We start from the raw sequence: 21,191 nt of genomic DNA, 5'->3' as shown, positions 1-21,191 counted from the left end.
CGTTTCAATTATCTGATGGTGCATGGCATAGAGATGCCCCATTTGGTACATACCTAGGATAATAATGTCCATCTCATTCCACCAGCTTTCCTATCTATCCTCATAACCCAACCCCACCCTCCCCTTTGCCCAACCAAAGTTCCTCCATTCTTTCCATGCCCCCCCCCCCAACCCCCATCACAGATAAGCATCCACTAATCAGAGAAAACATTTGGCCTTTAGTTTTTTGGGATTGGCTTACTTCGCTTAGCATAATATTCTCCAGCACCATCCCTTTGCCTGAAAAACAAAACAAAACAAACAAAATCCCCAAATTAAATTTCTTGGAAGTAAATGGAGATCTGAATCTATGCATTGAAAGGATACTTGTGAAAGCTGACTTTAAAAATAACAATAATTTAATGGGAAAAATATCTAATAAGAAAAGAAAGTTAGATTGGCATCAGACTTCTTCATAGTGATGTGTTAGCAGAATTTTCAGGTAACTCAAGGAACAGGAATTTTGTAATGAACCACGCAACTCAATAAGTATTAAGGCTATAGAAAAACATTATTAAACATAGAATAACCCAGGGAATACTGTAGTCTTCCAGAAGAATTATCCAAGCTTATTCTGTCTACTATAGTAGGCATGCTCCAACATGACTATTGAACATTTGAAGTAAGGTTAGTGTGAATTTGGAGAGATGTAAGTTTAAACTAGGTGCCACATTTCAAAAAGTATAAAAAATGTAAATGATCTCATTAATAGTTTTTTGCAATATTGCTTCTATGTTGAATCTCTTGTTTAAAATTCAGTGAAATTCAGTAAATGCTTTATTTCTAATTGACACTTTAAAGGACAGCATTTTCTAGATTATAGGTAGTGGCTGAACAGAGTGGGTTTAAAAGTAGACCCAGCCAGAATGATGTGTTAAAAAAATGCAACTTACAAGCAAAATAATTATAATAATTGTATTTATATACAATATAATTGGCTTGTTCATCAAAAGAGAATATTTTTGTAAGAACCTAAATTTATTATTCTAGGGTTAGATTTTAAGGAAGAGGCAGTATAGAGCATCCAAGTTATGTTTTGTATGCTTAGTCTGAAGCAGAAAAGAGAAGACTGTATATCCAAATATATATCTGGGAGTTTGTTGAAAAGGTAGCAGGGAAAGGCTTGAATCTGATTGGGATAATGAGGAAGACCATCTTGAAAATCTTACAGGTTATGAGATTAATAATAAAAGCAAGAAATAACTGAGATACTAGGTGCTGATAATGCTTTGAAAGCATATACTTCATGAGAGGAAAAAAGGATCTTAGTATGTGTAGTCTCTAATAGGCAAGCCTCCACTGGTGTTCGTGGTTAGCGATTGTAGACTTGATAGAGGATGTAAATTTGCTAATTTTAGCTAATGAGTGTTATTTTTGCTGTCTAAATTACTAAATTTGCAAAACTGCTTGTGTTCCTGCTATAATTTGAACATGTTTCCCAAAGTTCATCATGAGATGGTTTCCTGGTAAAAGGATGAGTTTGGCCCCTTTTTTCTCTTGTATGTGTTCTGTTGCCCTTTTGTGTTTTGCTCTGGGATGATGTAGCAAGAAAGCTTCTGACATATGAAGGTCCTACATCCTTCTTAGGCTCCAGAATTCAAAGAGATCAAACACTCTTCTTTGTAAATTACCCAGTCTCAGATCTTCTGTTGTAGCAGTGTAAAATGGAAGATGGTTCTCAGCATAGATTAAATGTATAAGAGAAAAATTGTGATTTGAAATCATGTTATACACCACATATACACTGAAAAAAATTGTCATCCTCAGTATTTATAATTCCAGCTTTCATTTACTATCTCTAAGGAGTACATTTTAAACTATTCTAGGGAAGAAATGATGGGTTTGTGCTGCTGTGTCTTCCTAACATTGTGTCATTAGAGTTCCTTATAACTCTGCATCTACAGATAGCTATGGCTTCAAACCTCTTTTCCCATTTTTATAATATCTTTATTTTGTTTGTTTGTTTTTATGTGGTGCTGAGGATAGAACCCAGTATTTCACATGTGCAAGCCAAAAGCTCTACCACTGAGCCACAACCCCAGCCCTCTCCTTTTATTTTTAATGTTTTTATTAATGTATTATAATTATATGTAATAGTGGGGTTCATGTGACATTCATAGGGGCACATAACATGGTTTACTCTGATTTCATTTCCTAATAGCTCCTCTTCTCCTCCCTATCTTCCTCTCTCTATGTCCCTTTCTCTTCATATCTGATCTTCCTTTTATTTACATATGTATTTTTTCATTGGTGCATCTTAATTATAATAAAAGTGTGGCTACATATTGATTTACTGATTGAAGTTAACTGACTTCTCTAAGTACAGCAGTCCCCCTCCCATCTTTAACAGTGGTTAACTGCAATACAAATATCTTAAATGAAAAATTCCAGAAATAAGTTTCACTTATTTTTCACTTAGAAAAGCATGATGTCTTACAGCATCCTGCCGCAGATGGAGTCATTCCTTTGTCCAGCATATCTATGATGTACATGTACCCACCTGATAGCCACCTGATAGCTGTCTCTGTTATCAGATCAACTGTCTATCACATTGACTGTTGTGGCACTGCAGTACTTATTGTTCACATAACCCTTATTTTACTTAATGGCCCAAAAGTGCAAAACTACTGATTTTGGCAATTTGAATATACAAAGTAGAAGGTACAAATGCTTCATTTAAGTGAAAAGGCAAAAATTCTCAAGGAAAAAAAAAAACATGCTGAGATTGCTAGTGTTCATGGTAAGAACAAATCTGTCCATAAAGTTGTGCAGATGGAAAAAGAAATTCATGCTAGTTTTGCTGTTGTACTGGACACACTAAGTTTTGGCCACTGTGCATAAGTGCTTAATTAAGATGGAAAAGGCATTAGTTTTATAAGTGGAAAACATGAGCTGAAACTCATCTAACTATATACCACATATCATGTCACTTCATCACAAGAAGAAGAGTTAGTCTAAAACAATAAGATGTTTTGAGAGACAGACCACATTTACATAATTTATTATAGCATATTGTTATAATTATTGTATTTTATTATTTTATTGTCAGTCTCTTACTGTACCAAATTTATAGCTTAAACTTCATCCTAGGTACCTATGTTTTGGGGGGCCATATGTGCATATATGTTGGGATTGCTAGTATCCATAATTTACGCATCCACTAGGGATGTTAGAACATATCCCCTCTTGGTAAGGGAAAACTAATATAAATACTAACCCAATTCATTCTACTATAGCAGAATACTACAGATTAAGTAATTTATAAATAATAGAAATTTACTCCTTATTCTGGAGGCTGAGAAGTCTAGGATCAAGGCATTATCAGGTATAAAGTCTGGTGAGGTACCATGTTTCATTGATGGTCCCGGATTGTGGTATCCTCACATGATGGGAGGTAGAACAGAAAAATACAGAGACAGAAACAAAGAAGTCTCTTTTATAATGGCATGAATCTACTCACTTCCCCCAAATCCCTATCTCTTTAAACTATCATTTGGGGGATTAAGTTTCAGCACTTGGATTTTGGGTAGGGTATAATGTGTTAGTTCATTTTTCATTAATAAAATACCTGAGGCAGGCTACCTTATGAAACAGGTTTATTTTGGCTGTTACAGAGGACCAAGGCCAAGAGGCTGCATCTGGGGATAGCTTTGGTGACAGAGTCCTAAGGTGGTTTGGTATCACATGGCCAAGAGTCAGGGAGCATGCATATGTTTATGTGTCTCTTTTCATGTCTCTCTTCTTTATAAAGCCACTAGGATTCAACTATTGGGGCTCCACCTTAATAACTTTATTCAGTTCTAATTACTTCCCAAAGGCCTTAATTCTACACACTATAGGTGGATTAAGTTTCCTCTTTCTTAATACCTTATCATGGGGACTATATTTGAACACATGAACCTTTGGGGGGTACACTTAAATCATGAAACACTGTATTCAAATTACAGCACCCAGTATGTATTGGAATGTGTTAAAGAATATGAAATATGTAAATTGACCTTTGGGTATAATGAATGAGGAATGAGTTAATATTTGAATAATAAATTTCTCAACAGAAACTTATAATTTAATGCTTTAAGATAGTGAAGTAATATGTAGATTAAGTTGAACAGTTTTCAGTGTCTTTACTGTAATTCTTTGTTGTTTTCTTTTACTCCTTTTTATTTGTTCTTTTTAGTTACACATGACAGTAGAGTGTATTTTGATATATCATGCATATATGAAATATGACTTCCCATTTTTGGGTTGTACATGATGTGGAGCTACACTGGTCATGTATTCATATATGAACAAAGGAAAATTATGTCCGATACATTCTAGTGTCCTGCCTGTTCTCATCCTCCCTCCCTTCCCCCCACTCCACCCTGTCCAATCCAGTGAACCCCCACCCCCCATTGTGAGTCAGCATCCACACTAGAGAGAACATTCGGCCTTTGATTTTTTGGAATTGGCTTATTTCACCTAGCATGATAGTCTCCATTTCCATCCATTTACCAGCAAGTGCCATAATTTCATTCTTCTTTATGACTGAGTAATATTTCATTGTGTATATAAACCATATTTTCTTTATCCATTCATCTGTTGAAGGGCACCTAGGTTGGTTCCATAGCTCAGCTATTGTGAATTGAACTGCTGTGAACAATTGATGTGGCTGTACACTATAGTATGCTGATTTTAAGTCCTCTGGGTATATGCCAAGGAGTGGGATAGCTGGGGCAAATGGTGGTTCCATTCCAAGTTTTCTGAGGAATGTCCATAGTGCTTTCCAGAGTAGTTGTACCAGTTTGCAGTCCCACCAGCAATGTATGAGTATACTTTTTTCCCCACATTGTTGCCAACATTTGTTTTTGCTTGTATTCTTGATAATTGCCATTCTGACTGGAGTGAGATGCAATCTCAGTGTAGTTTTAATTTACATTTCTCTAATTATTATTGGTGTTTGAACCTGAAGGTAAGAGTAGTATTAGGCTACTTTTTACTTAGTATTGTACTTGAAAGTCCAAATGAGTTGTATTTTCTCCAGAATACTTTTCTTACATAGTCTAATACCTTCCTCTTTACCTTTTAAGTTTCAGATTTCCTAAGTACCCTTTTGTCATTGTAAAACAAAGTTTTATCATTAAGTAGATTTTGGAATTTATAAATGAGCTATTTGGGGAAATAATAAAATTTATTGAGTAAATTTTCTTAATGGAAGCTTCCTTATAAAATATACATGTTCTTGTTATTTATTTACTTATGTTCAAAGTTTATTTTGATATGGTATGAGGTAAGGATCTATTTTTTTTCCCCTAGACATTCAATTTTCTTAATATCATGTGGTTTTTTTTAATACATTTATTTTATTTTATGTGGTGTTGAGGATCGAACCCAGGGCCTCACACATGCTAAGCAAGCGCTCTACCGCTGAGCCATAACCCCAGCCCCAGTATCGTGTGTTTTAAAATGTATTCTTTGTTAGTTAGTGAGGCTCCTTTTAGCCTGTACTGACCACATAGTTTCATATAATTGCATCAGTATCTGGGTTTTATTCTGTCCCATTAATCTGTTATTTATTGTGCTATCACCATGCTATTTCAGTTATGGTCACTTGTGGCGTAAGTTTCCCATTATTTATCTGTCTTGAAAATTTTTTTGTTTTTATTATTCTCATGGATTTATTATATCAAAACTTCTAGTAACACTTTGCCACATTCCTGAAAATTCTTACTGGAATTATGGCTCCCTTATTTCCTTCATTGACCCTCATATCATGACAAAGAGACATTTGAGTGCTGTTATAAGATGGTAGAGCAAAGGATGATAGTATGCTTTCCTAAAATCTTTGTGGCATGTTTGTGTTCTTACTGGAATATTATCTTCTGGAAGGGCTAAGATGATTCTCCCCTGTAGGAAGAACCATGGTGTATTGGTCAGGTTCACAAGAGAAGCAGAACCAATAGGATGTATGTAATAAATATTTTAAGGATCTGGCTCATGCAATTATGGGGCCTGGAAGCCCAGATCTGCAGAGTGGACCAACAGGTTGGAGACTCAGGGAGGAAGCAATGTTGCAGTTCAAGAGATCCCTCTTAACTTGCCAGTCTTTTGTTCTACTAGGTCTTTAGCTGATTGGATGAAGCCCACTCACCTGTAGAGGGCAAATCTGCTTTACTCAAAATGTACTGACTGAGGGCTGGGGTTGTAGCTCAGTGGCAGAGGGCTTGCCTAGCATGTGTGAGACGCTGGGTTTAATCTTTAGCACCACATAAAAATAAAATAAAGGCATGCTGTCCATCTACAACTACAGAAACAAAAATAAAATAAAATAAAAAACAACAACGACAAAACACTGACTGCAATGTGAATCTCATCCAAAAACACTGTCATAGAAACATCCAGAACAAATGTTTGACCAAATACCTGGATACCACAGCCCAGCCAAATTGACACAGATTTGACTATGGCAAATAGAATATACATTTCTATTGAAATATCAAAATGAATGGTATGGTACAGTAGTTAGATGTTGGGATAACTGCTACTGAAAAGGGCATTGGAATTAGAATTTTCTGCACAAAAGTCTATAATTGGTTTTATTGAGATTTTTTTCATGACCTACTTTTTAATATTTATTCTAATAAATGCCAAAATGAGGCTACAAAAGTCAGAATCTTTTTAAATTTTTTTTTGATAGGGGCATATGAATTCAAAGTCCAGGATTTTAGCACACAGTGTTCTGTGAGGCAAATTTTCATTTTAGATCCTTATAATTTTCTCTTCCCCTAGTTAAGTGTTACATATCTTTTTATTGTACTAAAGGAGCAAACAGAATGTTTTCATTTGGCTCATAATAACTTAGTTATGGATTGATCATCTTTTCTTTCTGATGTGCATGTGGGAGTGATAATATAAAGGCAAGGTAATTTTCTACAATGATTTTTGAAGGCTTAAAGAACATTTTTTGCATATGTTTGCTTTTAAAAAATATAATCTAAAACCTGATTAGCTTAATGCAAAGTGAAAAGTTTAGTCCTTGCATGAACTCGTGATTGTAATTCTACAAAAATATATTCTTGACTTCAAAATTTTTGATAAGAGAATTCCTAAAATATAAGGCAGTCTTTTTATAACCTTGATCCTCTTTTATTTTAAAAGCAATTACAGCTACAACAACATCAATAAATATAATTCAGTTTCTTTATCTTTAATATTCCCATAGCAGTTTGTATATTCTTCTATTTTAGCTTATATCAATATATATTTATTGTTTGTGTATGCCTTTTTCATTTCTTCAGTTATAAATTTTGAAAGGGCAGAGATGCACTCTTCGCCTACCATTAATTGGGTACCACTGCGCATTAGTTGAATTGCCCTAGAGAGTTTAGTGGTTTACATAGATAAATAATAGGTAAGTTTTAATACTGTATAATATGTTGTATAACAGAGCCAATTACAAAGTGTTGTAGCAATAGAGAACTGGATCCATTCATGGTTATAAGATTCAGAATACCACAGAGAATGACCTGTCTTCTGAGTCTTAATCACTAGATATGTATTTTATAGCGTACTCTTTTCTTTCTCCTTCTACCTGGATTTTCTTCAAATCTGAGACAGTTTACAGCTTCTTAGCATTTGGCTGCTGCCCACCTCCCCAGAATTGCCCTGTTATATAGAATGTTGCTATTACAAATTTAAGGCCTCTAGCTTCAGCTGGTATTTCTTTAATGTTTTCACATATTCCTTCTTTGTGAAATGTATCTTTTTCCTTTTTTGCTGAGAGTATATTTTATTGTCCTTAAAAGCTCAGCTCGTGTTACCTTATTTGTGAGCATTTCCATGTTTATACAACTGTATCAATGACATTTAATTGTGATAATTTATTAATCTCACTCTTTTTCTTAATAGATAGTTTACTGAAGATGATTTGCATCCTCTATCTTACAGTTTCTATAGGGACTCAGTAAAAACACACTTTCCTTGGGTGATCTCATCCACTCCTGGGTCCTTCACTACTAAGTATGTTCTGACAATTGGGAGACAGTTACATTGTGGTGTGTATTTGGATAAGCCTGAACAAGGAGTGCTGAATTTTGAAAGTACAGTGTACTTGAGCTACATAAATGTGAGGACTTGTGTGGAAAATTCCTGAGGTAGGAAAAAAACGTTTTTCAGTAAGTAACTCAAAACTTTGATGTTGCTAACAGGAGCGGGTCAAGAGATGAAAACTTGAAAGCATTAGAGATCAAATTATGAAAGGACATTTTATGCTATCCTAATATCATAGAAAAGCAAGTGAAAAACACTGAAAATTGTGGTGGTTGTCTGAAAGATAGACTGGAGAATATCCATGAAGAGGAGGACATGTTTTTCTGAGACAAGAGTTAAGGATCATAGGCTGATATCAGTTAATATCATAGACTGGTTGAGGTGTGAAGGAACAAAATATTTACACTCTGAATTACCAAGAAAGATTATCTTTGACAGTGATGGGGAGATACTAACTGTTTTGATTTACTGGCTTAGGAAATATGAAGGGAAATGACTACAGAATAAAATGATTATTGAACAATGTTGAAAGTCAAATAAGATTATAAAATTTGGATTTGTAGTGATACCAGTTTACATATTTAATAATATGACAACTATTTTTAAATTGGGGAACATGAAATAGTACATAGCTAGAATCATTTAGTATCAGAAGATTTAGAAGTAAGGTGATGTGGGTTTTTAGGGAATTTAGTTAATACTAGAATTACAGAAATAAGGTTAAAAAATTAACAAGGAAATAAAAGACATGGTATCAGAAATTGATTTCCAAATTTAAGCTTTCAAGCATGGAGCAGTTCTACATGATCATGAGACCCTGAGTATGATTCTGCTGTGGATTGTTAAAGAGCAATGGGAATTGGGTCATTTGTTAAAGTCAGGGAAAGTGAGGCAAAGTTATTAACCATCTTAGAGTTTGAGATGGTTGCAAAAATTGGAGGAGCGGGGAGAAAACTGAAAGTAAACTATAGTGAACCTGATGGTTAGAATACTAATAACGAGAATAGTATAACCTTAACAGATGGTAGTAGCTGAAAAGAGAGAAAATTGTTTTTTAATGAAGCCAGAAGACAACTATCTCAAATTCTTTTGAGCTAGGAAGTTGAGTAAACCGTAGTTAAGGAATCTGCTTGGGAATACTTCAAAGGAAATTTCCAGAGAGAGCTCTAAAGTGAAAGGGAGGAGGGAGAGTTTGAGGAGTATTTGGATTCCGCTTATAGTCCTTAAGGAGTCCAAGAGGGAACAATAAAATGTTTTCAAAACTAGGTTTGAAGGGATATTTAAACCTGATAAATGCATTTATTCTCTTTCCTTGGTAGATATGGTGACCTAAAGTATGTTTTTGTTTTCAGTTAACGTTGATGGATTTTGTTGTTGTAGCCAAACTATTGAGAAGAGATACTTGAAAAAAGCATCTGATGTACTGGGGCTGCATCTCAGTGGTAGGGTTCTTACCTACCATCCTCAAGGCCCTGTGTTCAATTCCCAGCACTGAAAAAGAAAAATTTACTTAATTTCATTCTCTTTTCAGAATGACTCAGTGCAGTTATAGTGCTAATATATTTTACATAGACTTGTTGGCATTTTCCCAACTTGTTCTTTAGCCATAGTGTTATTTTTAAAGTATTTTTAGTTGTAGATGGACACAGTACCTTTATTTGTTTTTATGTGGTTTTGAGGATTGAACCCAGTGCCTCATACATGTGAGGCAAGTGCTCCACCACTGAGCCACAACCCCAGCTCTCTTTAGCCATATTCTTCATGTCTTTTTCTGTGACAAATATTTTATTATTCAATATTTATCAGCAATACTCTTTTAATAATCGATTATCCTCCGTTAAGCTCTCATACTGACTTATCAGCGACTGTCACAATTTCATATGATAGTCTTATATGTTAATTTTCTTGAGATTTGATATTCCTTCCATTTACTTCTCAGAATAAGACTTCATTCTTCTTCCTTTTTTCAAACATGCACTTTTAAAAATACTAAATTTATTCAAAATATCCTATAGTCAAAGACTCTGCTGTCACAGCCTATGTCTTAGCCATTCTCCCTAAAAACTTAAAATCCTCTACCAAAAGGTTACATAAAATTATTGATTGTTTATTATGTCAGCCTTGGGTCATCTGTTCTGAAAATTTATTTAACCTTTGGAAATTAACATCAAATTCATGCTTGGCCAACGATACCTTCATTTTTGCTTTCTTTTCTTTCTTTTTTCCTTTTATTCTTAGCCCTTTCCTTGAGCTTCATTTTGCTAACTGAATTTTTATTCTCTCTACAATTTTAGTTGAAATTATAATTTATTTCCATAAAGCTTTAAAAACATTTCAGTTCTACTTAAGCCAACATGATTTGATTTGGGTTTGTTTTCCCTTTACCTTTGATAAAGTAAAAATAAATCACTATATCTCTTCTTTACCTCTTTTATGTCCTATAGTTCTACATTTCTCTTTTTCTTTACTGTCACTTGAGATTCTTTCCCTCTCCCTATCCCAACCCTTTTCTCCCCTTTTCTGTTTCACAGCTCTCTTCCTTTGGGGAAGCTCATGGGATTTGAGTGAGATGACTTTCACCTCAGGAATCTTCTAGACTGTGTGATCTGTGAGCTAGTAAATTCCTCATTGATGTATTATACAGTACTTTGTTACTTGCAGTATGTCTTAATACACAAAGTTTAAAATATTTTTTGTTTATAAAATATGTGGATGACTATATTATATAGAATTTAGGAAATATAGAAAATATTTTTTTTATTTTTTCAAAATTTGAATCATACCTTATAAATAACTTTCTTTTTTAAAAACAGCATATTTTTGATCAGTCATGATATTAAATATTCTTTTCAAATATTGAAAATGATTATATAATGTGCTTTTTAGATGGCTAGACAACAGTGGTAGTTATCTATTGAACATCTCTCAGGTACATTTTAAGATGACATAATGATCCATTCAGGTGTTTTTTTTTCCTTACACTGAGGTTACTTATAATGTCAATTTTAAGTGACTTCTTAACTTTTTTTTTTTTTTTTTACTTTTCTGTGTCCCTTCTTGTTTGTTTTGTTTTCTTGGAAAAGTAGAGTAAAATTTATTTCACATTGACTTGTAGTTAGTATAATTTATAGTTAGCATTAAAGGAATCCCTCAAATCACTCATTCTTTTAGATGTCTCATTAAGAAATGGTTTATTTGAAAAGCGGTATGTAATCCCATAGGCTCACAGTAAACATTAGGAAATTAAGGACTTCATAAAATTCTGCAGATGCCAGATCTGTTCAGCTTTATTTACTTGATATATTCCTCCAGGGTATTTGACAATAGAATGGAAATGGATCCTTAATTGAAAATATTTGTTCACTGTGTTTTGTTACACACCCATTCTCTTGGTCTGAAAAGTGAAAGTCCACACTTCCACAGGAAATGAATCTTCAGTAATGATTTTCATCTTCTAGGTAAATAATTCTAGTTGCATTCTCTGCTTCTACCTTAGTCATTAACACAGTCCTTTTGGTGTTTACTTTCTCAGTAAATCTCTTTTATTTTTTAATAGTACAATTTTTAGTTTTTTAGCAACTGCTTTATGACCTAGTTAGTGGTAATTTTAAAGAAAAAGTCAAACTAGCACGTCTTCCTGCTTGTTTTGTTGATGATTTCTAAACAACTTCTACTCCCACAACTTACATTATCCCTGGAATTTAAATGACTGTAAGATTATCAAAATCATTTATTGTAATTTTACAATATGAGTCTCACAACTTAATCTTTTAGTAAGACCTATTTCTGATGATGAGTCATTGTATAAATGGGGTGTGTTCCGTTCCTTCTTTTCACCACTGCATACATTCTTTTCTTTTCTTGCATCTCTGTTCCTTTTGTGTGGTTAAGATCTCTCTGGGGAAAAAAAGGTTTTCGTCATGAGAGAAATGTCATTTTATTCACACATACACCCCCACACACTTCATGTGCTTCCATTTTCTTTTGAAAACTTTAATTTCTCATTTGTTGGTCCATGAGTTTACTTATAGTCAGCATATTCCTCTTATGTGTTTTAAACCCACTTTATTCTTTATAGACTAGTTACCTTTCTTTTCTTATCACAGCCTTAGTTTAGCTGTTCCAAAATACTATACATTCCTTTCTTATTCAGTTATCTTACTTTAGTTTCTATTCCTGTAAAATATGTTAAGAAAGAAATATTTTTCATAATTTGGCAAGTCTAGTCAAGGTATTGTCAACAATATGTATATTCCAGATGACAGTTGGGGTGGACAGAGTACCAGCTAGGAATCAGAAATACTAGTTTCTTGTTTTTTCCAATATAATTGTACCATATGGTCTTACTTATTTAATATAAAAAACATGACAATTTATGCCTATCTCACATGACTGTTTTAAAAGCAAAGAGATGGGCTGGGGATGTGGCTCAAGCGGTAGCGCGCTCGCCTAGCATGCGTGTGGCCCGGGTTCGATCCTCAGCACCACATACAAACAAAGATGTTGTGTCCGCCGAGAACTAAAAAATAAATATTAAAAATTCTCTCTCTCTCTCTCTCTTTCTCTCTCTCTCCTCTCTCACTCTCTCTTTAAAAAAAAAAAAAGAAGGAAAAAAAAACCAAAACAAAGAGATAAAGCTGGGCCCATAAGAATGAATAGCTTTTGACAGGTAACTTTGAATGAGGGCAATGTAAGTCTGAGTAAGAATTATCTAAAATGGTAGGGTGAGTGGGGCTTGCATTTTATTTTATGTATTACTAGTATTATTTTTGATACCAGGAATTGAACCCAAGGGCACTTAACCACTGAGCCACATCCCTTGTGTATTTATTTATTTTTACTTACTTACTTATTTACTTACTTATTTATTTTGAGACAGGATCTCATTAAGTTGCATAAGGCCTCACCAAGTGGCTAAGGCTGGTTTTAAACCTGTGATCCTCCTGCCTCAGCCTCCCAAGGGATTGTAGCAAGGCACCACCATTCCTGGCACGGGAATAGCATTTTAGAGAGGGAACATCACTTGCTGAAAGGAGTTATGAAATAGAAGGATTGGTTTGGGTTACTCTTCAGTCATTTAGTGTGGTTGGAGATAGGAGATACAATCGGAAAATATGAATGCCTTTGAATGTTTATCTAAAAGTTGTGGAGGATTGTTAAGATTTAGGGAAGTGGCAAAATTTGCATTTCCAGAAGTTTATTCTGTATTATTATAGATGACAGATTGGGTGGAAGAAGCCAAAATGGAGTTAGGGAGATTTTTAAAGCTGTTGGATTGAATAAGGTCAGAACTGAGAACTTGAAATGACAGGAATGTAGAAAGGAAACAATAGGTACAAAAGATAGTAGTGAGATGGAAATCTTTGGAACCTATGTTCTTATTAAATGTGGGTGGTAGGAAGCCATTTACTAAAAGAGAAATTTATAATTGATCTAAGGTTTCTGGCTTAGATTCCCTTCTATTTACTGAGATGAAAATCAGAATGAATTTAAAGCAAAAAGTAAATTGGATTTGGGATGTTAAATGTGAGATATTTATAATATCTCCCAGTGCAAATATTTTGTTTTCTATTTGATAAGAGAGGATTTGGGACTTGGTAGTAAATGAAGTCTTGGATTTGAATCAGAATGCCCAGGCATAGAGCCAGATTTCTTTGTTACCCCTATTTTTAAAATCTCCCCCTTGCTTAATGTAGATTTCCTCAGAAACCAGGATATCCATGGTCCTTTGAGTCATATTACTGGTCCTTTTAGTCAATTCCAAACCTGAGTCCTCACTGAAAATATGTCTTCTCCACAAAGTCTGCCTTAAAGATCCATAGGACATGTAATATCAAAATATTATTCTCAAAACTAAGCAAAACTTAAAATATCTTTTATTATGTTAAAGCTATATTACCAATCTAATTCAAATATGTTTTTAACCAAATAGAGTCATAGTAGTAGCAGTCAATATTTTTGTTTTTCTAATGTGGAGTTGTTATTTAGTTATCAAATGCTATTTATTAGTTTGTGTTCATGAAGATTATATGATAATGTAATAATTTCAGCTTATTGTGGTAGCTTACTTGAAAACTTCCTGTTGGTATTTAACTGAAGATAAGTAGTTTAATGTATTTACTTGGTTAGCATTATTGGGAACTTTACCTTTTCTCAAACCATAATCTTAAATTACATAGTTCCTGCCTATTCCACCTTCTCTATCCTTTGTCCTGCCCGGTTATTGTCCTTGAGGAGTTGTAAGCATTGTGCTTTAACTTTTCTCCATTCAGCAGTGTAAACTGGCTTCTTCAGGTTTTCTGGCTTAAACATCCAGTTTTAAGTGTCATAACTGGGCTGCCTCTTGTCTTCAGGAGGCCAGGTAGGGTGTGGAGGTAGAGCTTGCGAGGACTGCAAGGGCTACTGGGCATGACTCCTACAATAGCTTCTACATGTCTGCTATTAGAATAGTAATTGCCCTTCATATATGGGTCCTGCATAATTCAAAGGGTGCTCCTAGGTGCTTGTAATTTGTAGACATACTCAGACATTTTTTATGACTGCACCTAAGTATGAAGGAGGAGAAAGATATTGAATTGATTCTTAGAAACATGTCAAAGGAGTGTAGTTAAAAATGCCAATAGTAATCTGGCTAAAGATAATGAAAAATCTGCCCTTCTTTAAAAGAACACTTGATCACAGTGCCTTGTTAAAATTTTTATTTTGTTTTAACAGGTAGTTGTTCATTGGGACCTGCAAATATCAACCTCAGTGCCTTTTATAATCATTTCAAGGGTGCTCACAAATATCTGAGAACATCTATGAGTTTGAATGTAAATATACAGTTTGAGATACAGTAAAATGTCAGTGCAGAAAGTATTCTAAAATAAGGTTAAAACTTTTTAGTTATTTATTGAACAGTGATGTTTTAGTGATAGAGTAGTATTTTGCTTTTTATGTTTTTACAGCAAAGAGAAAAGGGTAATTCCTGATGCTTAGATTGTAAACCTTTACAGAAATTCATATGCTGGCAGGTAATACTATTTTCAAATTTTTGATTTCTATTTTAGCATAGCTGTTCTCCCAATTGCTTTGATTGTAATTTGTGGAAAGTCTTACCAGAGGGCAAGTGTCTGCATTATTTTCCCCTTGCCCCTGACATTCAGCTCTGATATTTAGCCATTCTTTCAGTTAAAATGAGAAATGCATGGGTGCAATTAGCTTGCCTTCACTCGCACAAATGCCTCAGCTCCACATCTAATCATGATTCATGCCTTATGCCAGACTCTTGCAGCCATCCCAGCATCAGCAGATGGTGGAGCTAGACCCCTGGGGCAGCTTGACCCAGTGTTGCAGGTGATACATTCTCTGGTAGTAGTGGTCAGAAAAGGAAGGATTTTTTAAACATGGCAAGTTGAGTTCAGTTATTTTTGACTTCTTGCTTTAAAAAAATTAATTAATGAATGTTAGGTGTTAGATTTTTCAAGTGGTAACTTAAAAACTTATTAGTCTAAGATATAAAAGCATATACTGGTAGTGATATGTTATTTTCACACAGATCTCAGGCACTAGAGAAGTGCTTGAGATAGCAGCTTTTAATTTTTTATTCAGAACTCATAATTAGAAATACATTTTATATTATATGTGTGTGTATAAATATATATATATATATTTATACACACACACATACATACAGTCACATTTGCATGTGTGTATACATAACAACCCAAAATTTCATTGTTTTAACTTACAGTATGCAGTTATTTTCCTACTTTTTTGTTGCTGGTGGTATTAATTCTCTCTTTTTAAGAAATTGCTGATAATCATTCACCAAATAAAATTTCAGAGCTCACTAATGAATCGGGATCCACAGTTTGAAAAATGCTGTACTAAAAGTTGGCACTTACTATAAAAATATATTTTTATGGGCTTTCTCAAATTATCCTATTAAAAATGGTTTCCTGCTCTTTTGAATCATATTAGCCTTCATTTACTTTACAAGAATTTTGTAGTGTTTTCCATTATTTGTATGTATATCCAAAGATCTAAAGGTACACTTCCTGTTGGTATTTAACTGAAGACAGTTATTTTAATGAAACAAATTTAAATTGAATGCTCTAATGAATATTATCTTTAAACACATACCATTTCTCTATATTGTTTATAAAGAGTAAATTTATTTCCTTGAACTTTTATTTCCATCATCATTCCTGTTATCTTTTATTTTAATAGACCCTTTTTTCAAAGACAGATACATGAAATAGCTTGGTTTCATAGGCTTTTTAAGGAAAGAAGTTGGAAACCTCCTGACTTTCTGTATCACCAAATAGAATTCTGAATGTTATGGATTTTACTGTTTACTATTTCCTTTCTTTATTAGTGGTGGTTAGAATGAGTTATATGAAAAAACATAGTAGTCATATGGAACTATGTCCACTATCACTCATTCATTCTATATAAAATGATATGAAGTAGGGAGTTTGTTCATTATTATTTCCAACTTTTTAAAATTTATTGCAGTGCTGAAGATTAAACCTAGGGCCTTGCACATGCTAAGCAATTGCTCTCTCACTGAGTTACATCTCCAGTCCTGTAATTCCAATTTTTTAAGTTGCAATATCATTATAAGGAACCATAGAGTTTATATAAAATAATATCCTGTTATAGCTGTAAAAATTCAAAAGAGACACGGAGAAAGCATCCTGTTCTAAATAGACAGGGTTGAAACCAACATTAAAAGTAAGTTTTCTATGCACATGATATTTTCAGAAAGAATTCTTTTAATAGTCTGATTGTAGATAGACAAAATATTGTAAAGTGTTTTGTGTGATTAAAACTTAAGATCAAAGCAGTTCATGGCATAGAAGATAATTTATATAAATAAACATTTGAATATATGTTGAAACTATATTATGAATAGGAAGATTCTTAAAGAATTTATTATAGATTAAGTTGTCAGTGTTTGTATTAATGATTTTCTTTGTATTATTTCTTTCAGATATGGAAACAAGTGAAAAAATGCAAGGAAGTGGAATACTTCAAGTGTTTGCAAGTCTTTTGACTCCACAGTCTTCCTGTACAGCCAAAGTAGCTAACATCATAGCAGAAGTAGCCAAAAATGGTGAGGTTTTCCTCAAGAACTTTTCAGCTGGGAACATCTTCAGTTTTACACTTTACTTGTCAGTATGTTTATATGTTTTAATTTTATAGATTAGATTTTTTTCTATTCTTCTTTCTTTGACATTTTTTCATGTAATTGTTTGAAATGACTACAGTTCTAGTCATTTAATTCATACATTTCTCATTTGCTGTTTCATTCCTTCAGAGAAGAACTAAGGGAAAGAACTGCTAGTCTTACCTATATTTGCATAATTTATTACTTTGCATATATGATTCTTGAGCTTGTCAGTAAGTCATTCATCTTCATTGTCGTAGGAGAGGTTACCTTTTCTGTTGATTTGTGTTATAGCCAGATTGGCTTGCTTTTTTTTTTCTTCCCCAGTCTTGCCTATCCTTCTGACATTGGCATTTGACATCAATAATGCAGTTGGAATGTATGTTCTGTTTCCTGCACTTGATTTCCTGGAAAACATCGACTTTTTAAAAAAAAAATTCCTGTAAGAATACCTTGGAAAAGTAACAACAGCAAAGTTAGATTTTATAATACTTAATTCATTGTTTATGGAACCTCCAGTGAGAGATTTTTAGAAGAATTACAGCAGAAATGTTTGCATATGATTTTAATTCAGTCAGTTTGAGAAAACTGAATTTTTTAAAAATATTTTTTTAGTTGTAGATGTACACAATACCTTTATTTTTATGTTGTGCTGAGAATTGAAATCAGTGCCTCACATCTGCAAGGCAAGTGCTCTACCACTGAGCCACAACCCCAGCCTTAGCCCCCCAAAACACTGAATTCTTTTTTTTTCCCCATAAATATGTATAATTTTATTTCAACTAAAAATGGAAATTTTTATTTTATTTTTTATTTTTTTTAATTTTTTATTGGTTGTTCACAACATTACAAAGCTCTTGACATATCAAAACACTGAATTCTTAAAGTACTTTTTTAAGCATGAGGGAAAGCCATAGTAAATGTAATAATACTTTAGTGTGCCTCAATTTGTCAAAGTTTGATATTATTTTTAGGTCTTTTATTTTAGTTTGTTGCACACTTTATTATGTTGCATTTTATGCTTTAAAGAAAAAAATTTTAAATGCTGGATTCTTTTGTTTAATCATTATGCCAGGTGGCTTTGTAAAGTACTACTATGTATTGCTTGTGACTGTAAAAACATGTTCTTATGTGTGTTCTTGGAAAGAAAATAGCCACATAACTTTTTTATTTAAAGGTTATCACCATGCCTTTAGGCTTCAGTTACACTGTATATTTTGTTGTTGTTACTTGAATGTCACATCTGAGAGTCAAATTTAGATGTGATTTGCCTAGATGGAACCTCTCTAGGCATTGTTTATAGCCTAGACCAACCCTATCAAAATCTTCTTAGATACAAAGCATGTTGTTTTTTAAGATAGGTAGTTAAATTTTAGCCTTATTAGAATCATACTGTAGATTTTCAGAAATTGAGGTAGAGGTACAATTTTTATGTTAAAACACTCTTTCTTAAAAATGGGCACAAATACTGTTGTATAAATTCAGAAATTTTATGCTCTTAATATCATTGCTCATAATGCTTTGTCACGGTTTCATGACAACTCTGCTACTAGAGATTCTTTAAGTAATGCTCTAAAAGACATGAGTGTGTTCTAAAGACAATACAATTTTTAGCATGCATAGTTTAAATCAAAGGCTAATGAAAAGGGCGTATTGTTAGCCTCTACTAGTTAAAAATAAAGGGTATACATTTGGATGTTTATTGCTTAATGACCATGACACTTTTTTTGAAGTGACCAACTGAGAAAGTAGATCAGAATCTTTTTTAACACAAATACATATCTTCAGAAATTCAACGTGATACAACAGAGTATATTAATTATACTTGTATTTATTCTTGTTAGAAACTTTACAATGAACAAACATTGTATGAACCAGAGAAAAATGAGGTTGGAAGTTTATTTGTTTATCTTACAGTTATTATGTAATACACAGGAGAAAATTAGCATATACTTCATAGTTTCAGAATAAACAAAGTCTGTTTAAATGTTTGCATACAAAAAGAAGCTCTAAAAATTAACAAAGCTGACTGTACTGACATTAACACTTCAGAGGAATAATAAGATATCACATGCACAAGTGGGAGGATAGCTATGACCATAAATCATAGTAAAAGATTTTTAGACTTTTTAAAATAAATTATTCCCTTTTATAAATAACTTAAGACTCATATGGGGCAGTGGAATAATAAACAAGATAGGAAGACTCTATGAATACTTCTTCCTTTTCAGAATTGGATTCTGAAGGTAACTAATAATAATTTTTAATACTACTATAATGTGCCTTCATTGTGCCAAGTATTATGTACATAATTTCAAATTCTTTAATAATCTGTTTTCTTAATAGGAATCAACTTTGTTATTAAACTTTATTGTCATTATGGTAGTATGATGCCTATTCCTTAAAACCTATGAATTGGATTTCTGCATTGAAGTTCACACATTATGCAAAAAATAAAAAAGAATTCTGTGTCACATAGATATACATACATACAAAAATTTAAGGATTTCTGCTTTCTGTAGCCTAATGGCTTCACTGACTTTGATATCTATTCATTATTAATCTGTATGCATTTTTATTTTAGCCTCCCCTTAGAATACTCCCCAGCCTTTCCTTTCCCAAGAAGTTTTTTTTTCAGTTCTCTGGAGTTCAAATTGCCAAGAGTGAGAATTTGATTTTTCTTTAGTTCATCACCATTGCTCTGTTTAGCAGATCTTGAAGCGTAAACCATCTTTTTAGGCTATTGACTAGCCCTACATAGGCTGATGTGAGTTAGAATCCAGCTAGCTGTGATGAGGGAGCAGACTCATTGTTGGGAACACAGGCACGTATACAACAATAACCCCTTTGAGTAAGGATGACTGTCACAGCCATTCTGAAGCCTCTCAATATGATATAGTATTTTAAACGTATTCTGATAATCTAATATATTTTTAAAAATATATCTATCTGAAGCATGGTTTTTAAACTAGCTAAGGAGGGCTGCTGCTCTTAGTTAAAAAATTGTTTTTAAAGGATGTTACTTTCTTCAGAGGCTGGCAGTGTTGCCTTTACATTGACTGTAAGGCTGAGGACTGTCATAGCCTTGTTCTATCTTTTTATGTTTCTGAATAAAATTCAGTTGAGCAGTTTTATTTGATGCCATGGTTTTCCTATATTATTTAACTTAAATAATTTTAAGAATACCTGAAGCTTTTGTTTGTGGAATCAGTTTTGAGAAATTGGTATATAGGTAATTAGAACATAATAGCAAAGGATAGTAATACCTCTATGTTTCCTTTACTTGGGGAATAGTAACAAAACAAATAAAATAATGTGTAACAATAGGTTCTGTTTATGAAATGAGTGCAAATCATATTATTGCTAAATTTCTTAAGAGTTGTCAATGAAATGAGATGATCTTAACTGTTGGAGCTAGGTATAGCTTGGTGAAGAGGATAATGAACATCAGTCTTTAATTTGAGTTGGTGACACATTAATTTACATTTGAAATCTATAAAAATTTGTAAAGTAACAGTTAATGTAAGAGGTAGATAAGTAAATTAATGTGTCATTTCCTATAGATGATCACAGAATTTATGGCCATGTGTAGCATAATTTGTTTTTCTGACAAGTGGTAGGTTTTTAACATCTGCAAGGTTTTTAACATCTCACTTGATAGATACAATTGTTAAGCTTTCTTATTATTGATGTTTTAATATCAGTGATAAACTTAAAGGTTTAACTTAAGGTTATTTTTAAAATAGGAATTAATTTTAATATTGGAATTTTAAATCACAGAAAGTTTTCAGTGATAAAAGAAAGGATAGGAATGAAATCCATTGCTTTTTGATAGAGTGGAATACCTTATTTTAGGGGGACAGGAAGATTTTTTGGTTAGGTTTTCAGTATTGGGATTGAACCCAGAGCCTCAGGCATGCTAGGCAAACACTGTACTGCTGAGCCACATCTCCACTACCCCCAATAAGAA

The 21,191-nt window shown here is 33.2% G+C and overlaps 1 protein-coding gene across 5 annotated transcripts in view; it reads left to right on the top strand.

The window, feature by feature from the left end:
- Nucleotides 1-21,191, top strand: part of RAP1GDS1 (Rap1 GTPase-GDP dissociation stimulator 1) — a 150,514-nt gene that overhangs the window by 35,211 nt on the left and 94,112 nt on the right. For all 5 annotated transcript variants that reach the window (XM_081303970.1, XM_081303969.1, XM_081303968.1 and 2 more), the window contains exon 3: nt 17,045-17,167. In XM_081303970.1, the coding sequence (XP_081160096.1) occupies nt 17,045-17,167 (123 nt within the window). The remainder of the gene's footprint in view (nt 1-17,044; nt 17,168-21,191) is intronic.

The sequence above is a fragment of the Spermophilus citellus genome, assembly GCF_964194105.1.
Source record: "Spermophilus citellus genome assembly, chromosome: 8".
Taxonomy (NCBI): Eukaryota; Metazoa; Chordata; class Mammalia; order Rodentia; family Sciuridae; genus Spermophilus; species Spermophilus citellus.
Note: the sequence above shows the minus strand (reverse complement) of the source record. Positions and strands in the feature narration are given on the sequence as shown.